The sequence below is a fragment of the Typopeltis vanoorti genome, chromosome 20 (genome assembly GCF_054136105.1).
Source record: "Typopeltis vanoorti isolate ZY-2024b chromosome 20, IOZ_Tvanoo_1.0, whole genome shotgun sequence".
NCBI classification, from domain to species: domain Eukaryota; kingdom Metazoa; phylum Arthropoda; class Arachnida; order Uropygi; family Thelyphonidae; genus Typopeltis; species Typopeltis vanoorti.
This window is the reverse complement of record NC_143568.1, coordinates 37,906,654-37,929,089: the sequence shown is the minus strand read 5'-3', so window position 1 is coordinate 37,929,089 and position 22,436 is coordinate 37,906,654. Positions and strand designations below refer to the sequence as shown.

General features: G+C 34.0%; 1 protein-coding gene across 1 annotated transcript in view; it reads right to left on the bottom strand.

Annotated features, from left to right (window-relative positions):
* Positions 1 to 2,846: 2,846 nt before the first annotated feature.
* Positions 2,847 to 22,436, bottom strand: part of LOC150095378 (MAP kinase-interacting serine/threonine-protein kinase 1-like) — a 248,497-nt gene continuing 228,907 nt past the window's right edge. The window contains exons 11-12 of the mRNA XM_090410350.1: positions 20,482 to 20,690; positions 2,847 to 13,632 (exon numbers count right to left, since the gene is read on the bottom strand). Of these exons, the coding sequence (XP_090266476.1) occupies positions 13,374 to 13,632; positions 20,482 to 20,690 (468 nt within the window). The 3' untranslated portion in view covers positions 2,847 to 13,373. The remainder of the gene's footprint in view (positions 13,633 to 20,481; positions 20,691 to 22,436) is intronic.

Genomic DNA, 22,436 nt, shown 5'->3' with positions numbered 1-22,436 from the left:
TATTCCAGCAATGCTCCAAAGCCATTATCACATCCCTATAGTGGTTCTCAGTAAGATCAGCAGAATACCCCTCTACAGTTGCAATACCTCTTGATTCGAAGATAAATGCTGACCAGCGAGGAAGAATTCTAGTTTTGGGAAGAAATAGAAGTCAGAGAGAGCCAAATCTGGGGAATATGGTGGATGTTCCAACAATTTGAAGTGCAGATCCCTTAATTTTCCAATTACCAAAACACCTTTGTGGGCAAGTGCATTGTCCTGATGAAAGATGATTTTTTTCCTTCCGCAAACTGGGTTTTTTCTCACGAATTTTTTCGCCTAGTCTGGTTAAAAGATAATAATATTCCCCAGTCATTGTTTTACCCTTTTCAAGATAATTAATAAACAAAATTCCTTTAGCATTCCAAAACACCGATGTCATAACCTTTCCTGCTGATGGAACTGACTTTGTCTTCTTTGGCGCTGAACAACCAGATTCTGTCCACTGTTTTGACTGCTGTTCGGATTCTGGTGTGTAATGGTGAATCCAAGTCTCATCCATAGTAATAAATCGACGCACAAAATCAGTTTTATTCTTGTTAAAACACTCCAAGCAGTGTTCAGAGATTTTCATTTAAGTGCATTTTTGATCTGCTTTGAGCAAGCATAGCACCCATCTTGCGCAAAGCTTTTTCATTTTCAATTCTTCATGCAAAATGTATCCTACACATTCTTTTGAAATGCCTATAGTCTCAGCAATTTCATTCACTTTGACTCGCCGGTCATCCAATACCATATCGTGCACTTGATCAATGATTTCTGGTGTTGTTACACTTTTTGGACATCTTTCAAGTGGATCATCTTCAAAGCTGGTACGGCCACGTTTAAACTCTGCAGCCCATTTTTTAATTGTCGAAAACGAAGGAGAAGAGTGCCTATAAACTTTTATGAACTTCGAATTGAATTTCTTTTGGCGTTAAACCTTCTTTTACAAAGAATTTTATAACTGCACGATATTATTTTATCCATTTCAAGGGATACAGACATTTTTGTTTCAGACAGCTGTATAAAACAAACTACTTGATAGAATGACTTACAATTTCACACGGATGCTTATGACAGAGGTACCAACTTAGAAAAAAAAAAAAAATCGTGCCAATAGTGTTGCCATCTATGGTCGAGGCCGAGAACTTTTCAGACCACCCTTATATTTTATTTTTTGTGAGATCCATCCATGAAAATTGGGTACCTATAGTATCAAGAGTATGCTAAGGATATATTTTTTTCTTCTTCCTTAATTTTCATTTTGGTTTTTTTACAGTGTGGAAACTACACTACAAAAACCAAACATGGAACTTTTCAAGCCACTTTAGGTCTCCAATAAGGACCTAAAGTGGCTCCAATAAGCTGGGTGGAGGTCTCAGATCTAGCAATGAAATTCATCTCTTACTTAAAGACAATTGTAGACAATTATTAAAGCCTAAGTCCAAGCATTGAATCTTCAATGAACCAATCTCTTGCATGTCCACCTACTTCTGGTACAACACTATGTCATTATACTATAATTATCTGACCCTTCAGTTAACAGAAACTTCGCTTCCAATGTTGTCGAATAAATAGTAAATTACTGTATAAGGGAAGATAATAGTTTTTATACTTGTTATCTTTCCTTGATGTGGGGATGGGAGGGGGATTTATTTCAACAGGATAGCAGGAAAGGTAACACTGAAAGAAATAGATACTGTAACAGTCGTGTTAACATTCTATTATAACATTCAGCAGTTTTGAGCATCTCAGAGACTTGTTGCAAAAAAATTGAATCAGCTACACACAGAGATATATCAGTCATGCAACATTATAAAATTAGAATGAATTTGTTGGCCCAGCTGGTTAGCATATCCACTCTCCAACCAACAAGCTATTGGATTGAATCTGCAGTGGGCTTGGATATTTGCACTGTGTTATAGATGGCAGATTTGTTGCCCAGTGTGAGAGCACTTTCCTGCTTACTAAAGGCCCGAAGTGGCTTAAAAGTTCCATATTTGGTCTCTAGGGTAGAGAATTTCTCAACATGTACATAAATGAAAAAAAAAAAAATTGTACATTAATTAAAAATAAAGAAATTTCTTAGCCCACAAATGCTACAAATGTACAATAAGTGTAACAAAATCTTTCATGCATAGAAGCCACACACACACAATGTGAAAGATTTGATTATCATCTGTCATTTGGTTAATTAAAAATTACCAAAATCAAAAAATAAACATATCCTTTTATTAATGCATAAAGTTTTCACTGGTCTGACAGCTATTTCAAACTGGTTTGTTCTCTTCAGAGACTAGGTAGAAACCTTAAGAGAGCAAGAACTCTCATTCAGTACCAAAGAAATCTGATGTTAGAGAGTTGTATTTTTCAAAGTGAACTCTTGGTCGGTGTGTAATAGCAATTATCAAAGAAAGAACCATATGGCTTCATTTCAGTGATGTAAATGATTTAGAAATTGGATATTAAACCAAAACAGCTGTCAGGCCAGTGAAATCTTTATCAGATGGTTCAAAAGAATATATGGACATCTAGGTCACACACCTGTGTCTTTTAAGTAGTGCAAGCTAAGACAACTCCAATGCCAAGGATTGTATTCTCATATGCCCTCTGATCAAAATTTTGAAACTTTTGAAGTGTCAACATACATTTGAATTTGAAATGTTGGATCTTTAATATCCACTATTTCTGTATAATTGAATATAAACTAAATTTTGACTAGGTAAAGGATAGATTACTGTCACATGCACTTTGGGAGAACCTATATTGGGGGTGGGGGGGATGGTGTGGAATATATGAAAATAAAAACACAGAACAGAATCTCATACTGTTGTAATCCCTTTATTCGTAACATCTGTTCATACAAATACCACTTGTTCACATTGGTTTCAAACTGGTAACTTGGTGACATGCCATAATACAATTGTTATTTGAAAGTGAGATGAAACACATAAACAGCAATTCTTATTTGAGGTACATGAGCAGACAAATTCCTTCACTTTAAGGATACCTGCTCATGGAGTGAGCTCTGATTTTTTAGCATACCACATATCTATGGACGGAAATAACATAATACTTCCTTAGATTGGCAGATTTTTATTTTATTTTATTTTATTTTGCATTCTTAGGTATCTGAAGAACTCATCTGTCTAGTTAATACTGTTAGGTATTGAAATTATATTATTTTTTTTATCACTAATGCGAGTTTTATTTATAAAGAAAAATAAAATAAAACTGGAGTTTAAGGGGAATTGCACAGCTTGAAAAATGAACTGTCATTCAAAATTTACATTATAATGAAAAAAATAATGATTTTTTTAAATAATGCATATCAAAATTAACACTCTCATTAACATTTTGGAAATGTCTTATTGCTTAAGGTTTTTACTATTACAATAAATGGATGTTTCCAAAATGCAAGAATGGGCATTCTACACAACTGAGAGTTGCTTTGTTGGGGAAAGAAAAATTCTAAAAATTGCCAATATGGTACTGGTATTTCTATAATTCGTGTAGATAACTTTCAATAATAATTTCCATGCCACCAACCCAATTTGTTCCTATATTTAATCACATTTTTAAAACTTTTAAAAAATATTCCTCAGTTCCAATTTTTGCAGTTCTGAAAAATTCTATCTACATCATTTGGCTTAAAAAGCCTACAAAATTCTTTAAAAATGCACAATTCAGAAAATGGACTATGCAATTCTCCTTCGGCCATTTTAAAAATTTCTTTCATGTCATTCAGGTACTTGTATCAGGAAGCCATTTTATGCTAGTATCTACATTTGGACAAGTTGTGCGATAATGTTAAAATATACAACATCCACTTTGGCACTACAAAGCACTCCTATCTATAAGGCAATTCATAAGTTGTACATACACTTCCCAACTATGAAGTTATCCTTCTGGAATATGTAACATCTGAAAACTGGGATGAATCGCTTTGACCAAATTTTGTTATGCTCTTTTAAGCACTGCTAAGTGCACACAGTTTCCTAACAAACCCAAAATAATAAAATCAGTGCATACACAACTTATAAATTTCCCAAGAAAGGATTAAATTAAAACAAAGAATGACTGATATCATGAAATTTTAGTATTGCCAACACATAAATTTCCTAAATCATCTACAGTGCACATTTTCATGCAAGTTCATCTCAACCTATGTGCTAGTTGGTAAGTGATGAGTTTTTAACTAATACTTAATAATATGTTAATAATATTATGTTGATATACTATTATTAATAATAATATTGATATACTGTTGATATAATAATATTATATCAACAGTATATCAATAATATTTACTCTATAAATAAAAGATAAAAAATTTATAATTAAAATGATATTATTAAATTCCTGGAATTTTCATAAAAACATGAGGAATTTTTTTTTTCATTGGTAGCTTACTGGAGAAAAACTAAAAGAAAGCCTGAATTTTGAATTCCTGTTAAAATGAGATTTCATTCTAAATCCTGAATAAGTAATATATCATCTATATTCTTGTTCCTGATATCTAAATATACAAACAGAATCTAATTCTCATAGAAGAACAGCACCTACATCAATACTGAGAATATAATGATCAACAAAAAACAAACAGCTTCTGAATCAAGAAATCTATTTTCACCAAAAGCTATGATTTTTCCCTTTTTCTATCTCCTCCCATCAAATAAAATAGTAACAGTAAATAGTAAAATAGTAATATAGTGTAGTTAATAGTAAAATAAAATGCATAAAATAGTTATAAAAGATACTTTATATGCTAATATATAAAGTCTATCTGGAGGAGAAGAAGAAGAAACAATTACCATAAGAAAAATATATGTATGCATTATTGCTCTTTAAGCTTACATATAATTTCTGTGTGTACTGATTTATTTAATGCATATATATCACTGCAGTTCCGCCCCTAAATTTTCAGCATATTTCTTCATTAACTGCTCTTCATGCAAAAACTTGTTATCCCCTGCTAATACACTGCACCTTTAAACAATTTCCAGGGATGACAAGCAAGTTCTTAACAACTTATGTGTGACACACACACACCACCTCTCCATACCAAGTTCTGCAACCTTATGTTCTATGACCAATTTGCAGTCATAATACTGCTTTTGTTAACCTCTGAACTAGCTCAAGACCTCCTGATATTTATACAATGCTTTTTATCTCTCCCTCTTACTGTGCATTACCTGTGTACCATACACAACGTTTTTTGGTCAGAAAGACCTAGTTTCAGTTCCTGTTATATTATGAGAGGAACGTTCTATGGAAGAAAGGACTATGGAGGGGGCATTACTCCTACCCCAAATAACAGACAAACAAAGTTTGGAATTCCTTTCATATCATGACCAAACTTAAGTCATTAAAAAGTCAAAAATTACTTGGCTGTAACAGGTCATTTGGTCTGTTATGCAAAAAATGGAAGATGGAATCAAGAAACAAAAACTGGATACTATGCTTGTTATATTTGTATTTTCACATAAATGCATTTGAAATTTAGAAAATGTGCAAATTTTATGCAAATAAAGAAATAGGAAAAATTTAAAAACTTTGGATAATAATGATTTTAAAGAGAAGAGAGTATACCAATCTAATATCAGATAATTTCTTCTAATTTCTAATAACATAGAAATTATAATACCCTCTATCTGTTATTAGCAATTAATGTAAAATTTTACATTAATTGCTAATAACTAATAAAATTAATGTAAAATTATAAAATTTTGCAAACACAAAAAATTACATGAAGCAGAACCTTGCAAATAAAGAAATAGGAAAAAAATTAAAAACTTTGGATAATAATGATTTTAAAGAGAAGAGAGTATACCAATCTAATATCAGATAATTTCTTCTAATTTCTAATAACACAGAAATTATAATAGCCTCCATCTGATATTAGCAATTAATGTTATAAAATTTTGCAAACACAAAAAATTACATGAAGCAGAATCTACTTGTAAATGTAAATATATCATCAATAAGAAATGAAGGCTAGGGAAACTAGATTATACACATCAATGTAACATGCTGTTTTTTTAATGAAATTGAAATTTATTGAATATTTTGCTGGGGGAAAAAAATCAGAGAATAACAGACTAAATATTGCAATCAAGCAAAATTAATCACAAGCATTTTATATGTATCAGTTCTGAAATCATTGCATACATATGAAGTCTTAATCCCAATTAACATTATTTATATTATAACAGTGTTACCTGAATAGTCTCAGTATGGTAACCAGATAAACTTTTCTAAGCCTTTTCAGGTGTGTGTGTGGGGGGGGGGGTTCCTGGAAAGTTGGGTTTTAAATCCCACAACTCAGGAAAAAAATTGACCACATGATAGATGCATTTCAGACAATAATGTGAGTTAGGGTCAGGAAAAAATGAAATGGCAGTAGTTATTTAATTAAGCTCACATAGCCATAACATTATTTTAATGAAATAAAATATTTCAGAAAATGATGCCCATATTGAACAAAATAGACTTTTAATTGATTTGAGGTTTTCTGATCTATTTCATCCTCCTTTTATGTATGAGGTTAAATAGCCCATTACAGTCCAGAAATCTGCATTATTATATAAATTTAATTCTGCTTGTGATGGATGGTTAATCCTATCTCTAGAATCAGCTATGTCTGTCAATGTGGGAGTTTGTCTGTTTTGTAGGAGCTCAACACTTCGATTATGATCAAATTTAATCACAGACATTTCCAAACCATGGAGAAATTTTCCATCATCCCTTTGAAGAAGATGCTATGAATGTTCAACGTTCATAGCATTTATCGGCAGGCAACAAAGGTTATAAATCTAAGTTATGAACTAATCAGCTAATGCACACTGCAAAAGAAGAAAATTTTAAGGTTGGCAATTCTTTTGTAAGCCTAAAAAGTACTTAATCTCAAAGCTATCTGCAAGTATAATCATTCTTTGCAGATCAATATCTCCATTGAGCAATCACAAACAGATTATTGTACCAGCCCTGTTATTTGCTTTGCAATCCTTGTGGATCAGTCATTGCAATGGGTGTACCTCCAATCACTGGGATAAATCCACAGAATGAATCTTTGCACAAATGACTCTCTCATTGCTTTTTTTAAAGCACTCAACTGGCACAAACAAACAAACAAACAAACAAACATTTCAATTAAAACAATTTTTTTTTAAAAAAATCCATCACATTATAAAAAACAACAGAATATTTTTCTCCCCCCATGTTTAATCGAAGACACTTTGAGGGGAAAAAAAAAACTTCTTGAAATGAACAAAACATTTTATATCACTTGCCATTCACTTTGTTTGGCAGAAAAAATACAGAACAATACATAAACACAAACCAAAGTATATAGTTTATCTATCTGAAGTAAGGAACTGAACTGCTAGTAATGATAAAATGGTACTATATCATATAAAAAGAAAGGTACAGAAACAAAATACAGTGAACAATTAAAATAATGAAATTGATATCACATGTTACTTATTTAAACTCTCAAAAACTGATTACACATTTCGCTTACACTTACTGCTTACAAATTTGGAGAGAAGAACATACAGCTGTCAATTAGTTATACAAACAACTCAATTACAATGAATAATGATGTGCTGCACAAATTAAGCAATTTTTATTATCATATACTTAACTCTAGTGTTTTATAGTTTAACTTTTTAAATATTATTATCATTATTGTTATTCATTATTGCTTTTTGTGTGCACCATGAAAGTTAAAAAGAAAAAGTTAAAAACAAAAACACTTTAATTCTCCTGAGGAAAAAGACTGAATACATTACAATACCGAAACATCAAGATATCTAAATTAAAAGCGAGTTATGCAACAGCAATATATAAAAACAACCTAGTTGTTTTTCATTTATGTATTGCATTATTATATACTTAACACTTAAAATATTAGAATAGTTGAACTATTCTAATATATGCGAAAGTATTAAAAAAATTACTTACTGGGTTTTTATTTTAATTAAAGGCATTTAATATGAGAGTATTTCACATGCTTTATTTAAATCTCCAATTGTTTTAATTAATAAATATGTATGTTGTTAACTTAATCCATAATTGATCATGTGGCACATAGTCATTTAATTATTATTATTATTATATGACACCTCCAGGAAGTCCAAAGACTCATCAAGGGAGAGTGTGCCAACAGCATCGAATGATTGATCCCCATTGTAAAACTCATTTTGTAAGTAGCATAAAAAAGATGAACATTATAATATTTTTAAAACTAACAATTTTTATCCATTCTTTTGAGAGAGAGAGAGAGAGATCAAAAACAAATACTGAGATCTAACAAAGACCAACTTAAAATATATCCATATCAAATAAGAGAGAAATCAGTAAAACAGCCAACAATGAAATGAAATGAATCAGAAATTAATAGTAAACAATATCTGTCTCTAAGCAGGAACTCACACAGTTTGTGATGATATCAGCAGTCAATGCTACATAAATGCAAACATATATACCAATTAAGAGAAACAACTTAGGGAGAGGAGTACACATATTCAGATCCCCCAGAAATAGTTTAGTATTTGATATATATAAAATGACAACAGAGCTTGACTGATAAATTAAAAATGTCAAGAAATTATAATTTATATTAAAAAATTATGAATTTAAAATGTATATTAAAATGTATCCTAAAACTTTATTATAAATTACATTTTTTATCTTAAATAGTTTATACCTTTGCTATGACCATTATGTTTTATATTTCAGTTTATCTGTTGGGATTTTAATTTCTAAATTATACACTTTTCTTTCTAAACTAACAAAATACAATATCACTTTACATTTTGCTATTTTTTTTCTCATTCTTAAAAAAAAAAATTTGCAAACCTCCCTATGAATTTTCATATATACTGCTCCCACCCTTCTTTCATTAATTTTAATCAACTGCATGTCTGTAACCAAAAGAATAATAATTGTTATTCTCTCATTATTTACTTCATTTTATCTAATTACTTAAATCATATTTAACCCATGAAGTAGTTATGTATCACTACTTCCTTTAACCTACAGTTAAAATTAGAAAGTGATTAGTGATTAGAGAGAAAAAAAAAACAAATAAGTGATTTGTTTTTTTTGTGTGAAAAATAGATAATGATAAAATATATTAAATTTTAAATAAAAAGATATTTTCCATTCAACCAATATTTTTAATATGGTGCATAATATTAACTGGTAAAAGAGACACAGAGACACTTGACAGCTTTGAAATGTGGTGCTGGAGAAGGATGTTGAATATTTCATGGTGGATAAAAGAACCAATGTCAGTATTCTCAATCAATTAAACATCAACTGAGTGACATAGTCAACAAGAAGATACTTCAATATTTTGGACATATATCATGATAGGATGGTGATAACATTGAGAAAGAAATTATGCAAGGGAATGTAGAAGGAAAACACAAGAAAGGAAGACCAAGAGCAAGATGGATAGATCAAATTCATAGGATCTCAAGACTTTCCTTGGAAGAAGCAACTACCATGTCAAGAGATAGAAGTAAATGGAAAAACATTGTTGATGAAGAAGATAACATAACTTCTGAGAAATGCATCTGCATACCACAGGAGGTAATGGTAAAGAAAGCTGCAATTTCAACTTAATTGGTCTGTGTTTGAATACTCTGTTTATCATAGTCAGATGTTTTTTAATTCTTTTTTATTTATTTATTTTATTTATTTATTTTTTTTGCATGTGTGTGTGACTGTGCACAGAGTATCCAAATCTTCATACGATTCTCTAATTTTATATCTAAATTAGATATGAGTCTGCTGACTCTATGGATAGTGCAATAATAATAATAATAGAACTGATTTTATCCTTAACTACACTGGAGCAGTTTATGACCTGCTCTAAAACACAGGGAACTAATCTAATTACCCAATAAAATAGAAAAAAAGAAATTATTTTCTTCATTTATAGGGAGGGGTAATAATGAATGAATGAATAAAATAATTTCTTCATTTCTATTTTGTAGGGTTCTTAGGTTAGTTCCTTGAGTTCACAAACTGGTCACAAACTGCTCCAATGCAGTTAAGGATAAAATCAGTTCTTTAAGAAAAATAAGAAAGAAAATTTTATATCTAATTTAGACAATTTTTTATCTATTTAATAAAGGTAAAATTTATCATCTTCTAAGATGCCGTTATATGACATAGAGAAGTTAACTCTGCCAATGATGCGTGTTGTAAATGGATACACACTACTAAGCATTATAAAAATAAAAAAAAGTTTTTGAAATGTTTTGAGTTTTCATTAAGCTTATTTTTCAGTTTAACTTTTACTGTAGGTAAATACTCAAGAATAATACCTTGCACTAACAGTTTCCCATTTATATGCGTCTTAAGCTAAGTTTAAAAAGAAGAGAGTTAGTTTAATGAATACCAATCCTTATTATTATTATTTTTTTAATATATTTCAGCTCATTATATTAGCATAGCATGAGATGTGCAAATATTTATCTGTGGGATTAATATTATATATACAGTGGTACCTTGAGATATGAGTGCCCCAACATACGAGTTTTTTGAAATACGAGCCGTCACTAGGTCGATTTTTTGGCTTGAGTTATGAGCCTGCTTCGGTGACGTCACAACCACCACTCTGCTCAGATTCCCGAGTCTTGCGCGTTGTTCAGTTCACATGTGTGTGTTACCTCACCGCAGAAGCATTTCTGTCGTGTTGAATTTTAATTTTGTGTTTTTTTTTATATGTGCAGTTATTTAGCTAATTTTTTTTGTATAATCATCATGAGTCCAAAGAAGGTGAGTGTAAAGAACAGTGGTGAGAAAAGGAAAAAGGCGATATCCATGGAATTAAAGCGTGAGATAATAGACAAACATGAGCAAGGCATAAGAGTAACAGACTTCGCAACGCAGTACAATTGCACTACTGCTATGATATGTACTATTCTGAAGCAGAAGGACTCGATAAAGGCTATAACTCCAGCTAAGAGCGTTAAAATTATTTCAAAGCTATGCAACTCTGTCCATGAAAAGATGGAGAATCTGCTGATTTTTTGGTTGACAGGGAAGCAGCTTGCAGGAGACACTGTGACAGAGACTATAATTTGCGAGAAGGCAAGAAGGCACGAGCCATTTATGCAGATTTGCTGCAGCAGACCCCAGATATTTCAGCACAGGAGGCTTCCCAAAAGCAGTTCAAAGCCAGTCGTGGGTGGTTCGAAAATTTCCAAAAAAGGACTTTGACCTCTGCATGGAAAAAGCTGTGGCCTGAGGCTGTGGCTGAAAGGGACTTTGAATGATTTAGACCTGAACAGGAAGTGCTGGAGGAGATTGTGTCCCTCGGAAAGTCCATGGGCCTGGAGGTGGATGAGGGAGACATCGAAGACCTTGTCGCCGCACATTCCGAGGAACTGACGGAACTACACAAGCAGCAACATACGGAGGTTCTACAGGAGATTGGTACAACCACAGAGGCAGAGGAGGTTATCTCTTCAAGTGATATAAAGAAAGTGTTGGCAATGTGGGAAAACGTTTCAGACTCTATTGAAAAGAAACACCATGAAAAAGTTGCAACTGGTCATGCAGCGGCGCTATTTAATGACACTTGCCTAACTCATTTCAGAAAAATTCTAAAAGGGAGAAAGAAACAAAGCTCCTTGGACAGGTTTCTATTGAAACAACCTGCAGATGAAAGTGATGAAAGCATGGCAAAAAAGAAAAAACTAGTGAAGAAGAAAATTAAGTTAAGCAAAAGTGAAGTGAAAGAAAAAATTAATACCATATGCTAATCAGCTCCGCCAACATCTGTTTATTTCTTTAGATTCTCTTTTACATGTATATATATTTTGGGTTTATTTTGTTTGTATACAATATTTGTTCATTATAAATACATTATTATAAAAAATTGGAGTGGTTTTTTGGGGGCTGGTACGAATTAATCTCATTTTAATTAATTTCAATGGGGAAAATTGATTTGAGATACGAGCATTTTGACTTATGAGCTCGGTCATGGAATGAATTAAACTCGTATCTCAAGGTACCACTGTATATATAAAGTGATAAAATATCTCTCTTCGTATTTGTTTTCTCTCTAATACATTTGATGAAGTTTTAAAAACCTGAAGAAAGTTAAACTACGTGACTGTAAATGTCAAAATGATAAATTCATTCATTTTTCAGTTTCCAGAATACAGATATAAATAAAATTAACAATTTTCTAGACTTTATCTGAAGTGCAAAACAAAAAACAAATATAATATAGCAGCAGTTCCTTACTTTCTGTCTGCAAAGAGATGCCAAATTGGGAAAGTTAGAGTTGTTTTAATGTTTAGTTACTGAAAATGATCAAAAAATTTCCAGCTTTACTTTTTGTAATATATAATCCACTACTGTGCTGTCACAAGAAACTCACGAGGTAGATTCATTTCCTCTTCTAACTAATTACATCTGCTTACAAAACTTAGCTACACTTTCTAACTAGAAAACTAATACTAAGTGACAGTCACCTTTATTTTTTTATTTTATTTTTATTATTTTTTTGTGTAATTAGGCACATTTTTCTACTAATTTAAAACCATTAAAAACTAGCAGATAATGCTGGAAGAACTCGCCTATATGAAGAGTGTGTGTATGTGTGTTTTAAAAAACTGCACAAAATTTTCTTTAAAAAGGTAAGATGGTTACAAATTTAAAGCTTGCAAAACACTTATTTATTTTTTTATGGTATTTTTAAACCTGAATTTTAATTTATCACTTAAGACACTTTTTTTTTCTTTTTTTCCTCTTTTTGGCTTATGAAATTCTACTACAATACAAGTATGGATTTTAAGTATTATTAAAAGAAATGATTATCTGAACCTCACAGAGACAACAATCTCAGTATAAAACAAACTAAAAGAAAATATACTACAAAGCAAAAATTAACAGTTATCACAATTAAAAAAAAACAACAACTTTTTTTTGTTTTGTTTTTTCAAATTAGTAATAATGGAAGATGGGGAAGATGGAGTGTAGAAAGTGCCATTCTTAAAAGTCACTTGGAAAATCAAGTATAGAACCCAGCCATATGGAGGGACATAAATACCAGTTCTGGTATATAAAAGATATCTGCAGTCATCACAAGAATTAAGATTCTTGTTATTAACAATATGAACAAATTTACAGAAAAGTAAGATTTTTTTTCACTAGAATCTTTTGATCCCAGTCAATAGAATGCAGATCTAATAACACTGTGCTTAACACCATTATTTAAAGACCAGAAGGTAAGCATATTTTACACATAAAATAATGAAGATGTAATTTAAAAGAAATTAAAAATGATGCAACAAACCCCTGTTTAACAAGGCCTTTGACTTCAATCAGAGAAGAGGTGGTGAGACTTTTCTCTGGCTGGACAATCGACGTTGAGCAAGTTTTGACTCACTGGGTGGAGAAAGATTAAGTGGAAGAGAAGGGCTTGTGGATGGTGTGCTATATGTCATGGACACACCAGAATCATCATCTGTGAAGTGTAAGATGCGGTTGAACTCCATGCTGAATGCCATTTGGTGGAGACAAAGACGTTTCATAGCATTTGCACTGTTAGTAAAAACTGCCAATTCCTTTGCACTTTGATTTCTAAAATAAAAAAAAACCCTCAAAGTAAACATTCTGCATATTTACTATCATAAAAACAAGAGAAAGATACTGATAGGTTAATGACAACAAAATGTCGTAATCTGTCATTATTTCAAGCTTTCCCTTGAAATAATGACATTGTTATATAAATGTGAATCCTTCTCCCAAAACACTCCAAACTTATTATACATTAGTAGTGGGAGGAAGATGAAGTACGGATTAGATAATCCTTAGTTCATTTCTCCCCTTCCACATGCACTTGTATCGGAGAAAAAACTTCTAGGTTTGCTCTAAAGAGCAGGAAAATTTTTCTTTCAATAAATTTCTTCTAGCCGGCCTGATTGGCCAAGTGGTTAGCGTATCCACTCTCCAGACAAAAGGCTGCAGGTTCAAATCCCACCGTGGGCATGTATGTTTGTGATTGTCTGTGAAAATACTAGTGCTGGTGGTGGGCAGTAGATGGTGTTGATGTAGTTGCAGCTTGTTGTAGTTGTTGGATGAGTGGTGGAGACAGAGAGCTGTAGAGTAGGTGCCCTCCCTCACTGAGTCTTTGGACTCCCTGGAGGTGTCACATAATAATAATAATAATAATAATAATAAAAGAATTGTTATCTCAATATATATGACCCCCATTAATATGGTTATTATTATTATGTGGCACTTTAATGGAGTCCCAGGTTTCATTGTGGGGAGGCCACTCTTCACTTCATGATTCTTCTCTTCACCATATTCTACACTGTCATCTGCTACCAACTACACAACTTTCTGTCTGTGAACTGCATGTTCTTGGGATGGTTTTACCTGTTTCACAGGTAAATTTGAGTTTCCAAGAGAACACCCTGTAAGACTAGCTCACACACAACATGTCCCACGATTCAAACTGCACTACAATAAGAATATATTGCTATTATTATTAATAATAAACTTACCACTACTATCAAACCTCCAGAGAATAACAAGACTCAGTGTAATAAGTTCACCTTAACTACTGCCTGTCATATCATACCATATCTTCACTTCACTTCATCTATGTACTCAATACCATCTGATAGTGCATTCCACCATAGTGACCAAAAAAAAAATGTACTTCATACTCTCTTGCTCATAATTCCTTTATTCAGCTCTGAAAGATGCAGTGAGAAATTTTCAGTATATGGCTGGGGACAGAACAAGAGGTTATCTTTGGAAAGTGAGTAAAAGTATGATTAATAAGAGCCTTAGGACTAGAATTTTCACTTGGAGAGTGGTCAATGAATGGAATGGATTGCCAGTGTCTGCTACGAGGTCACTGTCAGTATGTTTTGAAAAAGAGGCATGACAGGTATTGTGTGGATAGAATGGGCATCCCATACAATAATAATAGGTATTAGAAACCAGCTTCGGGCATTGCAATATATAGAAGAACAGGCCTGCCTGGCTGAGTAGTTAGCATATGCATTTTCCAACCAAAGGCTGCGGATTTGAATCCCACAGTGGGCATGGATGTTTGAGATTGTCTTTAGTTGGGAGACAAATTCATCATCCAGTGTAAGACGATGAATTTTATAACTATTATTGGATGGTCATCTCCATGAAGTCCAAAGACTTAGCATAGGAGGCCCAAGCAATTCACAATACCTATCATCCCTGTATTTAAATTTGTTCACTGACACTCATGACAGACTATCAAACTATCCGGTATTCTTCACAAAAAAATCTAGTCTCACATACTTGTTAACCCTCTCATGCATAAGGGCTTCATATGAGGACACACATATTTTCCCTCATAATAATGAGGGATATGATTTGGGGCCTCCCTCGATGAGTCCAATGACTCCCTGGAGTTGCCCGTAATAATAGTAATAGTAATAATTATTCATTCATAATTTAGTGCTACTATGCTGGGGAGACCAAAGTGTTCTAAGAAACCACACTAGATGGCAGGAGTTTCAACAGAGTTACAGGAATACCAATCTCTCTGCAGTGCACGGTGGTATCAAGGAGGAAGTGAAAAGCTGTTGTTTTGTTGATTTGAATTTGGTGGTTTTTTATGAGTCTTCTGGAAAGGTTAGATGGTTTTATATATTGTTATACCTTGTAGATGAAGTTGTAAGATGAAAGGAAAGCTGTATAAGATGGTGGTGCCGGCGATGCTCCATGGCGTGGAGACGTGGCCTATAACAAAGACACAGGAGAGGAAGATGGAGGTGGCGGAGATGTGGATGTTGAGATGGATGAGTGGTGTGACAAAGAAGGACAGGATAAGGAATGACTGCATCAGAGGGACGATCAAGGTGGGACTGATCGGTAAGAAGGTACAAGAAAGCAAGCTGAGGTGGTTCGGTCATGTAGAGAGAAGGAGTGAGGAGTATGTTGGTAAACAAGTGGAGCGTATGGAGGTGGAGGGAAGGAGGCAGGCCCAAACTCAGATGAAGGGATAAGGCGGCAGAGGATCTTAGGGAGAAAGGATGGAGTCAGGAAGATGCCCTGGACTGGAGAATCTGGAAGAAGAAGATTAAAGATGGGAACGCCGACCCCGTTTAACACGGGATAAGGCATGGCGAAAGAAGAAGATACCTTGTAGATGAAGTGTGAATATTTAATTTATTATTATTATTATTAGACACCTCCAGGGAGTCCAGAGACTCATCGAGGGATGGCACCTGCTCTACAACTCTGTCACACACACACACACACTTTTTACTGCTCTACAACTCTGTCACACACACACATTTGTTCATGTTTATTACCATATTGAAGAAACGAAAGTAAATGATATGGAAGTGGAAGAAAGTAGAAATGAGAAAATGGAAGAAAGGTATGGCAAAATGAGAGGAAGCATGACAGGAGTGACAGAGTGAAAAAGATTTGAAGACAGAGTTATTCAAAATGAGAAATGAAATAAGGAATATGAAAAGTGATATTAGACATTTAGTGGAAAGAAATTAAAGTGCTAAAAGGAGAGAATGAGGGAAACTAGAGAAAAAGAGGTGATGAATGAGCAAGAGAGAGAGAGAGAGAGAGAGAGGGTGGTTGTGGGAACAAATGATTTATTTGGACATAACAAGAAATAGGATAGATATCAGGAGGTTATTTGGAAAGAGTGAAAGGTAACAGTACAGTGGGAAAGGTTGCCGAGGTATGAAAATAATGGGTTGAGACAGCGAATGTCTCAACCCATTATGAATGGTATGCTGGCAGAGCTGTGTAAGCAGAAGGGAGTGAAGTTTGGAGAATGCGTCGTGTGTATCTGAGGGAAGAATGGATTTGTACAAAAGTGACAGATTGTATTTGAATGATTTTGGAATGAGTGATACAAGTAAGAGATCAGAGGAAGTAAGAGTGAAGTGAAAGATCAGGAAAGTGGAATGGATGAGAGTGAAGTCCTTGTTAATGGAAATAGCAGTAGTATGAAAGATGAAGAGAGAGCAGGAGTGCAAGAGGAACAGGAAAATTGGGTAGACAGGGAGAGTCCACCCAATGTTGAAAGTAGTAGAGAATGTGTGTAGTAGAGTATGAACAGCATAGGAATGGAATGGATTGGAATGTGAGGGATTAGTTGAGACTGAGAAGATATATGGGGAAATAAAGTGATAAAGGTGACTGGGCAAAGACAGATGTGGTGGGGAAATCACAACCAACAGACAGCTTGGGCAGGACTGGTTATAGACCTAAAAGTGAAATGCTGTGTTTCTTTACAGATGCCAGGAGCATCAGAAATATGGGAAATGAAATCCTGATGGGAATAGAAATGAAAGGGTATAATGTTTTTTACAAGGATATAGAAAGGACAAGAAGGGAGGGGGAGTGCCACTGACGATAGCAGGGAAATTACATGAAAGAGGAAAATAATGGCAATGGTTTTGAGGCAGAGGTATTCAGTTGGATGTTGCTATAGGCTAGGAAATGTGGAGGGTGGTGATGAAAAATATATAAAAAATTATGGGCATTTAGGAATAAGAAAAATGAATTTCTTGAGTTCTTGAGAGACAACTATCTTACGCAGTAAAGAAGGGCACACACACACAGATTAAGAGTTTTAGATATGATCATTTCATCAGAGGATGTGAGTGGGATTTTACACTTCTCTCCTGATTTTTCCACCTTTATTTTATTTTATTTTTTCTCTCAATTTCATTTGCACCATTTTCTTTCCTGTGATTCCCTTTATTCTGTTTTCCACAATTTCCTTTGCTCTGTTCCCATGATCTCCTTGTTTAACTGTATATACATCTTTTCTTATTCATCATCATCATGCGTATCAAGGATTTAGGCCTAGCATGGCCTGTTCCGACCTTAGAAGTCATTGTTGAATCGTTTAAGAGCATGTCCTGGTTTTCTTTTTCCTAATGGCTTGTACTTGAAGGCTTGTTCTGGTAATCTTTGTTTTCATTCTTTGAATGTGTTTCATTCATTTATGTTCATATTTTTTAATTTTTTCTATTACTGGTTCTTGGTTTAATTCTTTCATAAATTCTTCGTTTCTTTTGTGATCAAATAGGGTACACTTTGCAGTTTTTCTCATAAACTTCATTTCTGCTGTTGTTAATCTTTGTTTGTCTTTTTGTTTTATTGTCCAGATTTCGCTTCCAGACATTAAGACTGGTAGGGCTAATGTATTGTATACTTTTAGTCTGGTTTGTTTTGAAGTAGGTTTGTTTTAAATATAGAGTTAAATTACACCTGTTATTTTTAAATATTTTGCAATTTTTAGGTTTATATCTTTTCATTTTCATATGTGATCATACATCCTAGGTAGTTAAATGAATTCACCTGTTCTAAGATCTTGTTATCTATTACTATTTTAGTTCTTGCTGGATCTTGTCCTTTAATTTTAGGCAAAAGGCGTGGTCTATACATGATCGTCCTTTTCTAAATCCAATCTTTTCTTTTCTTATTAATTCGACTAATAATAAAATTTGTTTATAGATAAATTATTTAAGGAAGTTTAAATAATTTGATTTAGACATCTTTACACAGAACTCCACCAGTCACTATTTTAGTCATTCCCCTGACTAACTCTGTGCATAATGCAGTTATAGCAAAGCCTTAATAAGAGGTATAATAATCACCTTATCCCTGCTTTTCAACACGTTTTTCAACATTTCCAATTTTGCAACATGTCCTTTCCTCTGAATTCCCTGCAGTGCAATCAATATCATAGTTTGCAATCATTTTTTTGGCACAAAATGTACATAACCATACAGTTTTCTTGAAACTAACATTAAACATGCTGGCCTAGTTGGCCAAGTATATTTGTTCTCCGACAAACAGTTTGTGGGTTCAAATGTCACCATGGGCATGGATGTTTCTGACTGTCTTGAGGGGGGGGGGGAGAGATGTTCATTGCCCAAGACCAGCTTATTAGAGGCCTGAAGTGGCTTGAAAAATTTCCACATCTAGTCTCCACTAATGTACTATAGGTTTATAACCTTTTGTGGATAAGGAGTTACAAAAAAAGAAAAAAAAAAGCAACACTGTCTTTGCCAACAGTGTCAATCTAGTTAAATTATCCTGCAGGATTCCTACATTGTCTTCATTAACTACTCTCCTCCCCAGTTTAGCATCATCATCAGCAGCAAATACCTAGATATTCTTCCTCAAACATAAAAAAAACAGTCTGTACTTTTGTCTGCAAACTGGCCTAAAATTACATCTTTCACCTCATTGTCATCTGCAAATTTTCTTTCTCAAAGGTCTTTCTTCAGTTTCACGAAGAGGTAGTAGTCACTGGGTGTTCAATCTCCTGGGAGACACAGTCCTTCACTGCAACCTTCGCAACAATAGCCATATAGACTGGAGCATTGTCATGAAGCAGACAAACACCATGACTCAGCATTGCTCATCTCTTCTCCTTTATGGCATTGTGCAGGAGTGAAGCATAATATTCTCCATTCATGGTGGTATTCCTTCGCTTGAAGTCAACCAAGAGAATTCCGTGGCAATCCCAAAAGATTGTTTCCATGATTCTCTTGGTGGAATGAGTGACCCTGGCTTTTCTCAGCGGTGTTTCGCTGGTTTGCACCACTCCATGGAACCCCTTTTTTTTTTGGAAAGAGGATCACAATAAAGAACCATGGTTTCATTCCCAGTGACAATAGATTCCAGCACCTCTCTCTCTGATTCCCTTGGCAAAGTTCTAAAAACTTGTGGGAAAAGGTCATACACAATGCTCCTTCTGAATCGAAGAGAAAAGTCGAGGCACCCATCTTACACTGACCTTTATCATGTGAAGCTTCTTGTGAATGATATGAAAGATGGTTGTTATAGAAAGCCCCAACCTTGCTGAGATTACTTTGAGCTTCAGTCATCTGTCATTGAGCAGTTCCTCCTCAACAAGAGACATTTTACTCAGTCATCACTTCCACAGGTCAATCATCACAAAGATCATCTTCAATGCTCTCTCCTCCTAGGCGAAACTGTTTAGCCCATTCCTTCACAGTGGGATATGAAGGAGAAGCTTCCCTATAAACTCCATCCAATCATTGTTTGATAGCACTTGGAGAAAGCCTTTCTTGGGCAAAAAACTTTATCACAGCATGGTACTCAATTTTTAACATTAGACCCACTTAGCGTGCCAGGTGTTAGTCAAACAAGTGCTTCCAACTAAATGATGCAGGTAGAGTTAAAAATGGTACTCAAAAAGCACTAACCTCCCCCCAACGGTGTTTTAAAATTGGCAAATTTTGTATGTCAGGCCAGAAAATTTTGGAACCTACCTCATAAGATTTTTTCAAACATTAAATTATCAAATTACATTTTGCAAAACAGGTTAAATATTAAACAGGTTAAATACAAGAATAATATGATAAAATTCAAAATAGCTAAACTTAGCAATACAACAAGGTCTACAGGAAGGAAAATAAATACCTGCGAATAAAATTTGGAGTCTCTAAAGGTACTAGGGGACCACCACGTGCAATCCAAGGATGTTCTAATACCATTGCAGCTGTGTACCTCTGACTCGCATCTTTCACAAGCAGATGAAGAATAAGACTTTTAGCTTCTTCTGAAATGTAGTTCCATTCTCGATCAGGGAATGTATATGTACCTTCCTGAATGCTAGTAAAGAGGATATCCTAGAATAAAAAATAATAAAGAAAATTTTAAATAGAAAGTATTAAAAAAATTAAAAAAAGGGTGATGCTTCAGTGTTAACCTTCCCCCACCAACTTTCTGATACTTATCTGACAGCAAGTCACTGATCCAACTCAAAAGTCTGTTATCTAATCCAATTGCATCTGTTTCAATTTATTTAACAGCATGTTGTGTGGCAGTCTGTCAAGCTTTTGCATTGTCCAAGTCCAAATCCACCACTGTATATGCATCTCCCCTGTCTAAGGTTTTTTTTACCTTGTTATAGTACATAAGTTAGTAACACAGGATCTCCCTTTAACAAACCCTTGCTGATAACTATGCTGTTATCAACTCATTTCTGTATCTTACTTCTCACCAATCTCTCCAGTACCTTCATGACAACTCCAGATATACAGATCGGCCTCTAATTTGAAGCCACAGCCTTTATGCAGTGAAACAATTTTACCTTATTTCCACTCCCTTGGAACCTGGGCTGTTGTAAGACTCTTGTTAAACAGACAAGTCAATTCCCTGGAACATTCCCTTAAGATGCATGATGATAAGTTCTCAAATCCTATTGCCTTATTGACATCAAGGTTATTTATTTCCTCAAATACTTCCTGTCACTCACAACTCACAATTAAGCCATCCTCTCCTATGTTCTCTACGCTTAAGTCTCTCATGATTTCACTCTGATCAGGATGAAACACTCTTATAAATTGATCACTGAATACCTCAACAATGTCTTCTGCAGGAGTTACCATTCTACCAATTTCATCCATTAACATCATCTTCCCACAATCATACTTCCTTCTACTTGCTACACATCTAAAAAACTCGCTAGGGTTTTTCTTTGCTTGATTTACCAATTTCTGGTCATACTGCACTTTTGTTTTTCTTACTGAGTCACTCTCTGGCTTGTTCTTTATACTCTTCATATAACTGATTCATCCTATAACATTATTCATCCTGTACTGTCTCCAAAGTACCTTCTTCTTCCAGATTTCATGCTTAAGCCCTTCATTCATCAATTTTACTCCTACCTTATTCAGCCTTTTGGCCTTTGAAATACATTCACACATTGATGCTGTTATGTATTTCTTTATCAGTTCTCAAACAGCATTTATTTCCTTACCGCTCAACTCCTCATTCCATGCTATAGCTCCAAGCAGTCTCCTAATAATTCCACATATATCCTTTCCTCACAGAAGTCTGCATATGGCTAGACATAACCCAGGTGATCACTTCATGATCACTCTCACCAACTGGAGGAAAATGTGAAACCCCACTTACAATTACATCCTCTGATGAAATGATTAGATCTAAAACTCTCAATGCTCACATGCCCTCCTTTATATGCTGCCTGAAATATTCTCAATTACTCGAGAATTCATTTTCCTTTTTCTTAAATGCTATCTCTTCAATCCAATCTATACTGCCATAATTAAAATCACCCATAATAATTACCCTTCCTTTGTTCATTAATCCAAGTTGTTTATACATTTCTTCATCATCACCTTCCACATTTCTGGGTCTATATATAATACTTCTGACATCTGTAAACAAACACAGTAATTCATTTTTAAGTCTATAACCTGTCCTATCCAAGCCACTTGTTGGTTGTGATTTCCCCACCACACCTGCCCAATCACTTTGCTCACCACTTACTACATATATCTGCTCAGTCCCAGCTTCCTCACCCACATCACAATACACTCCATCTTCAAATACACATTCACTGCCACTAT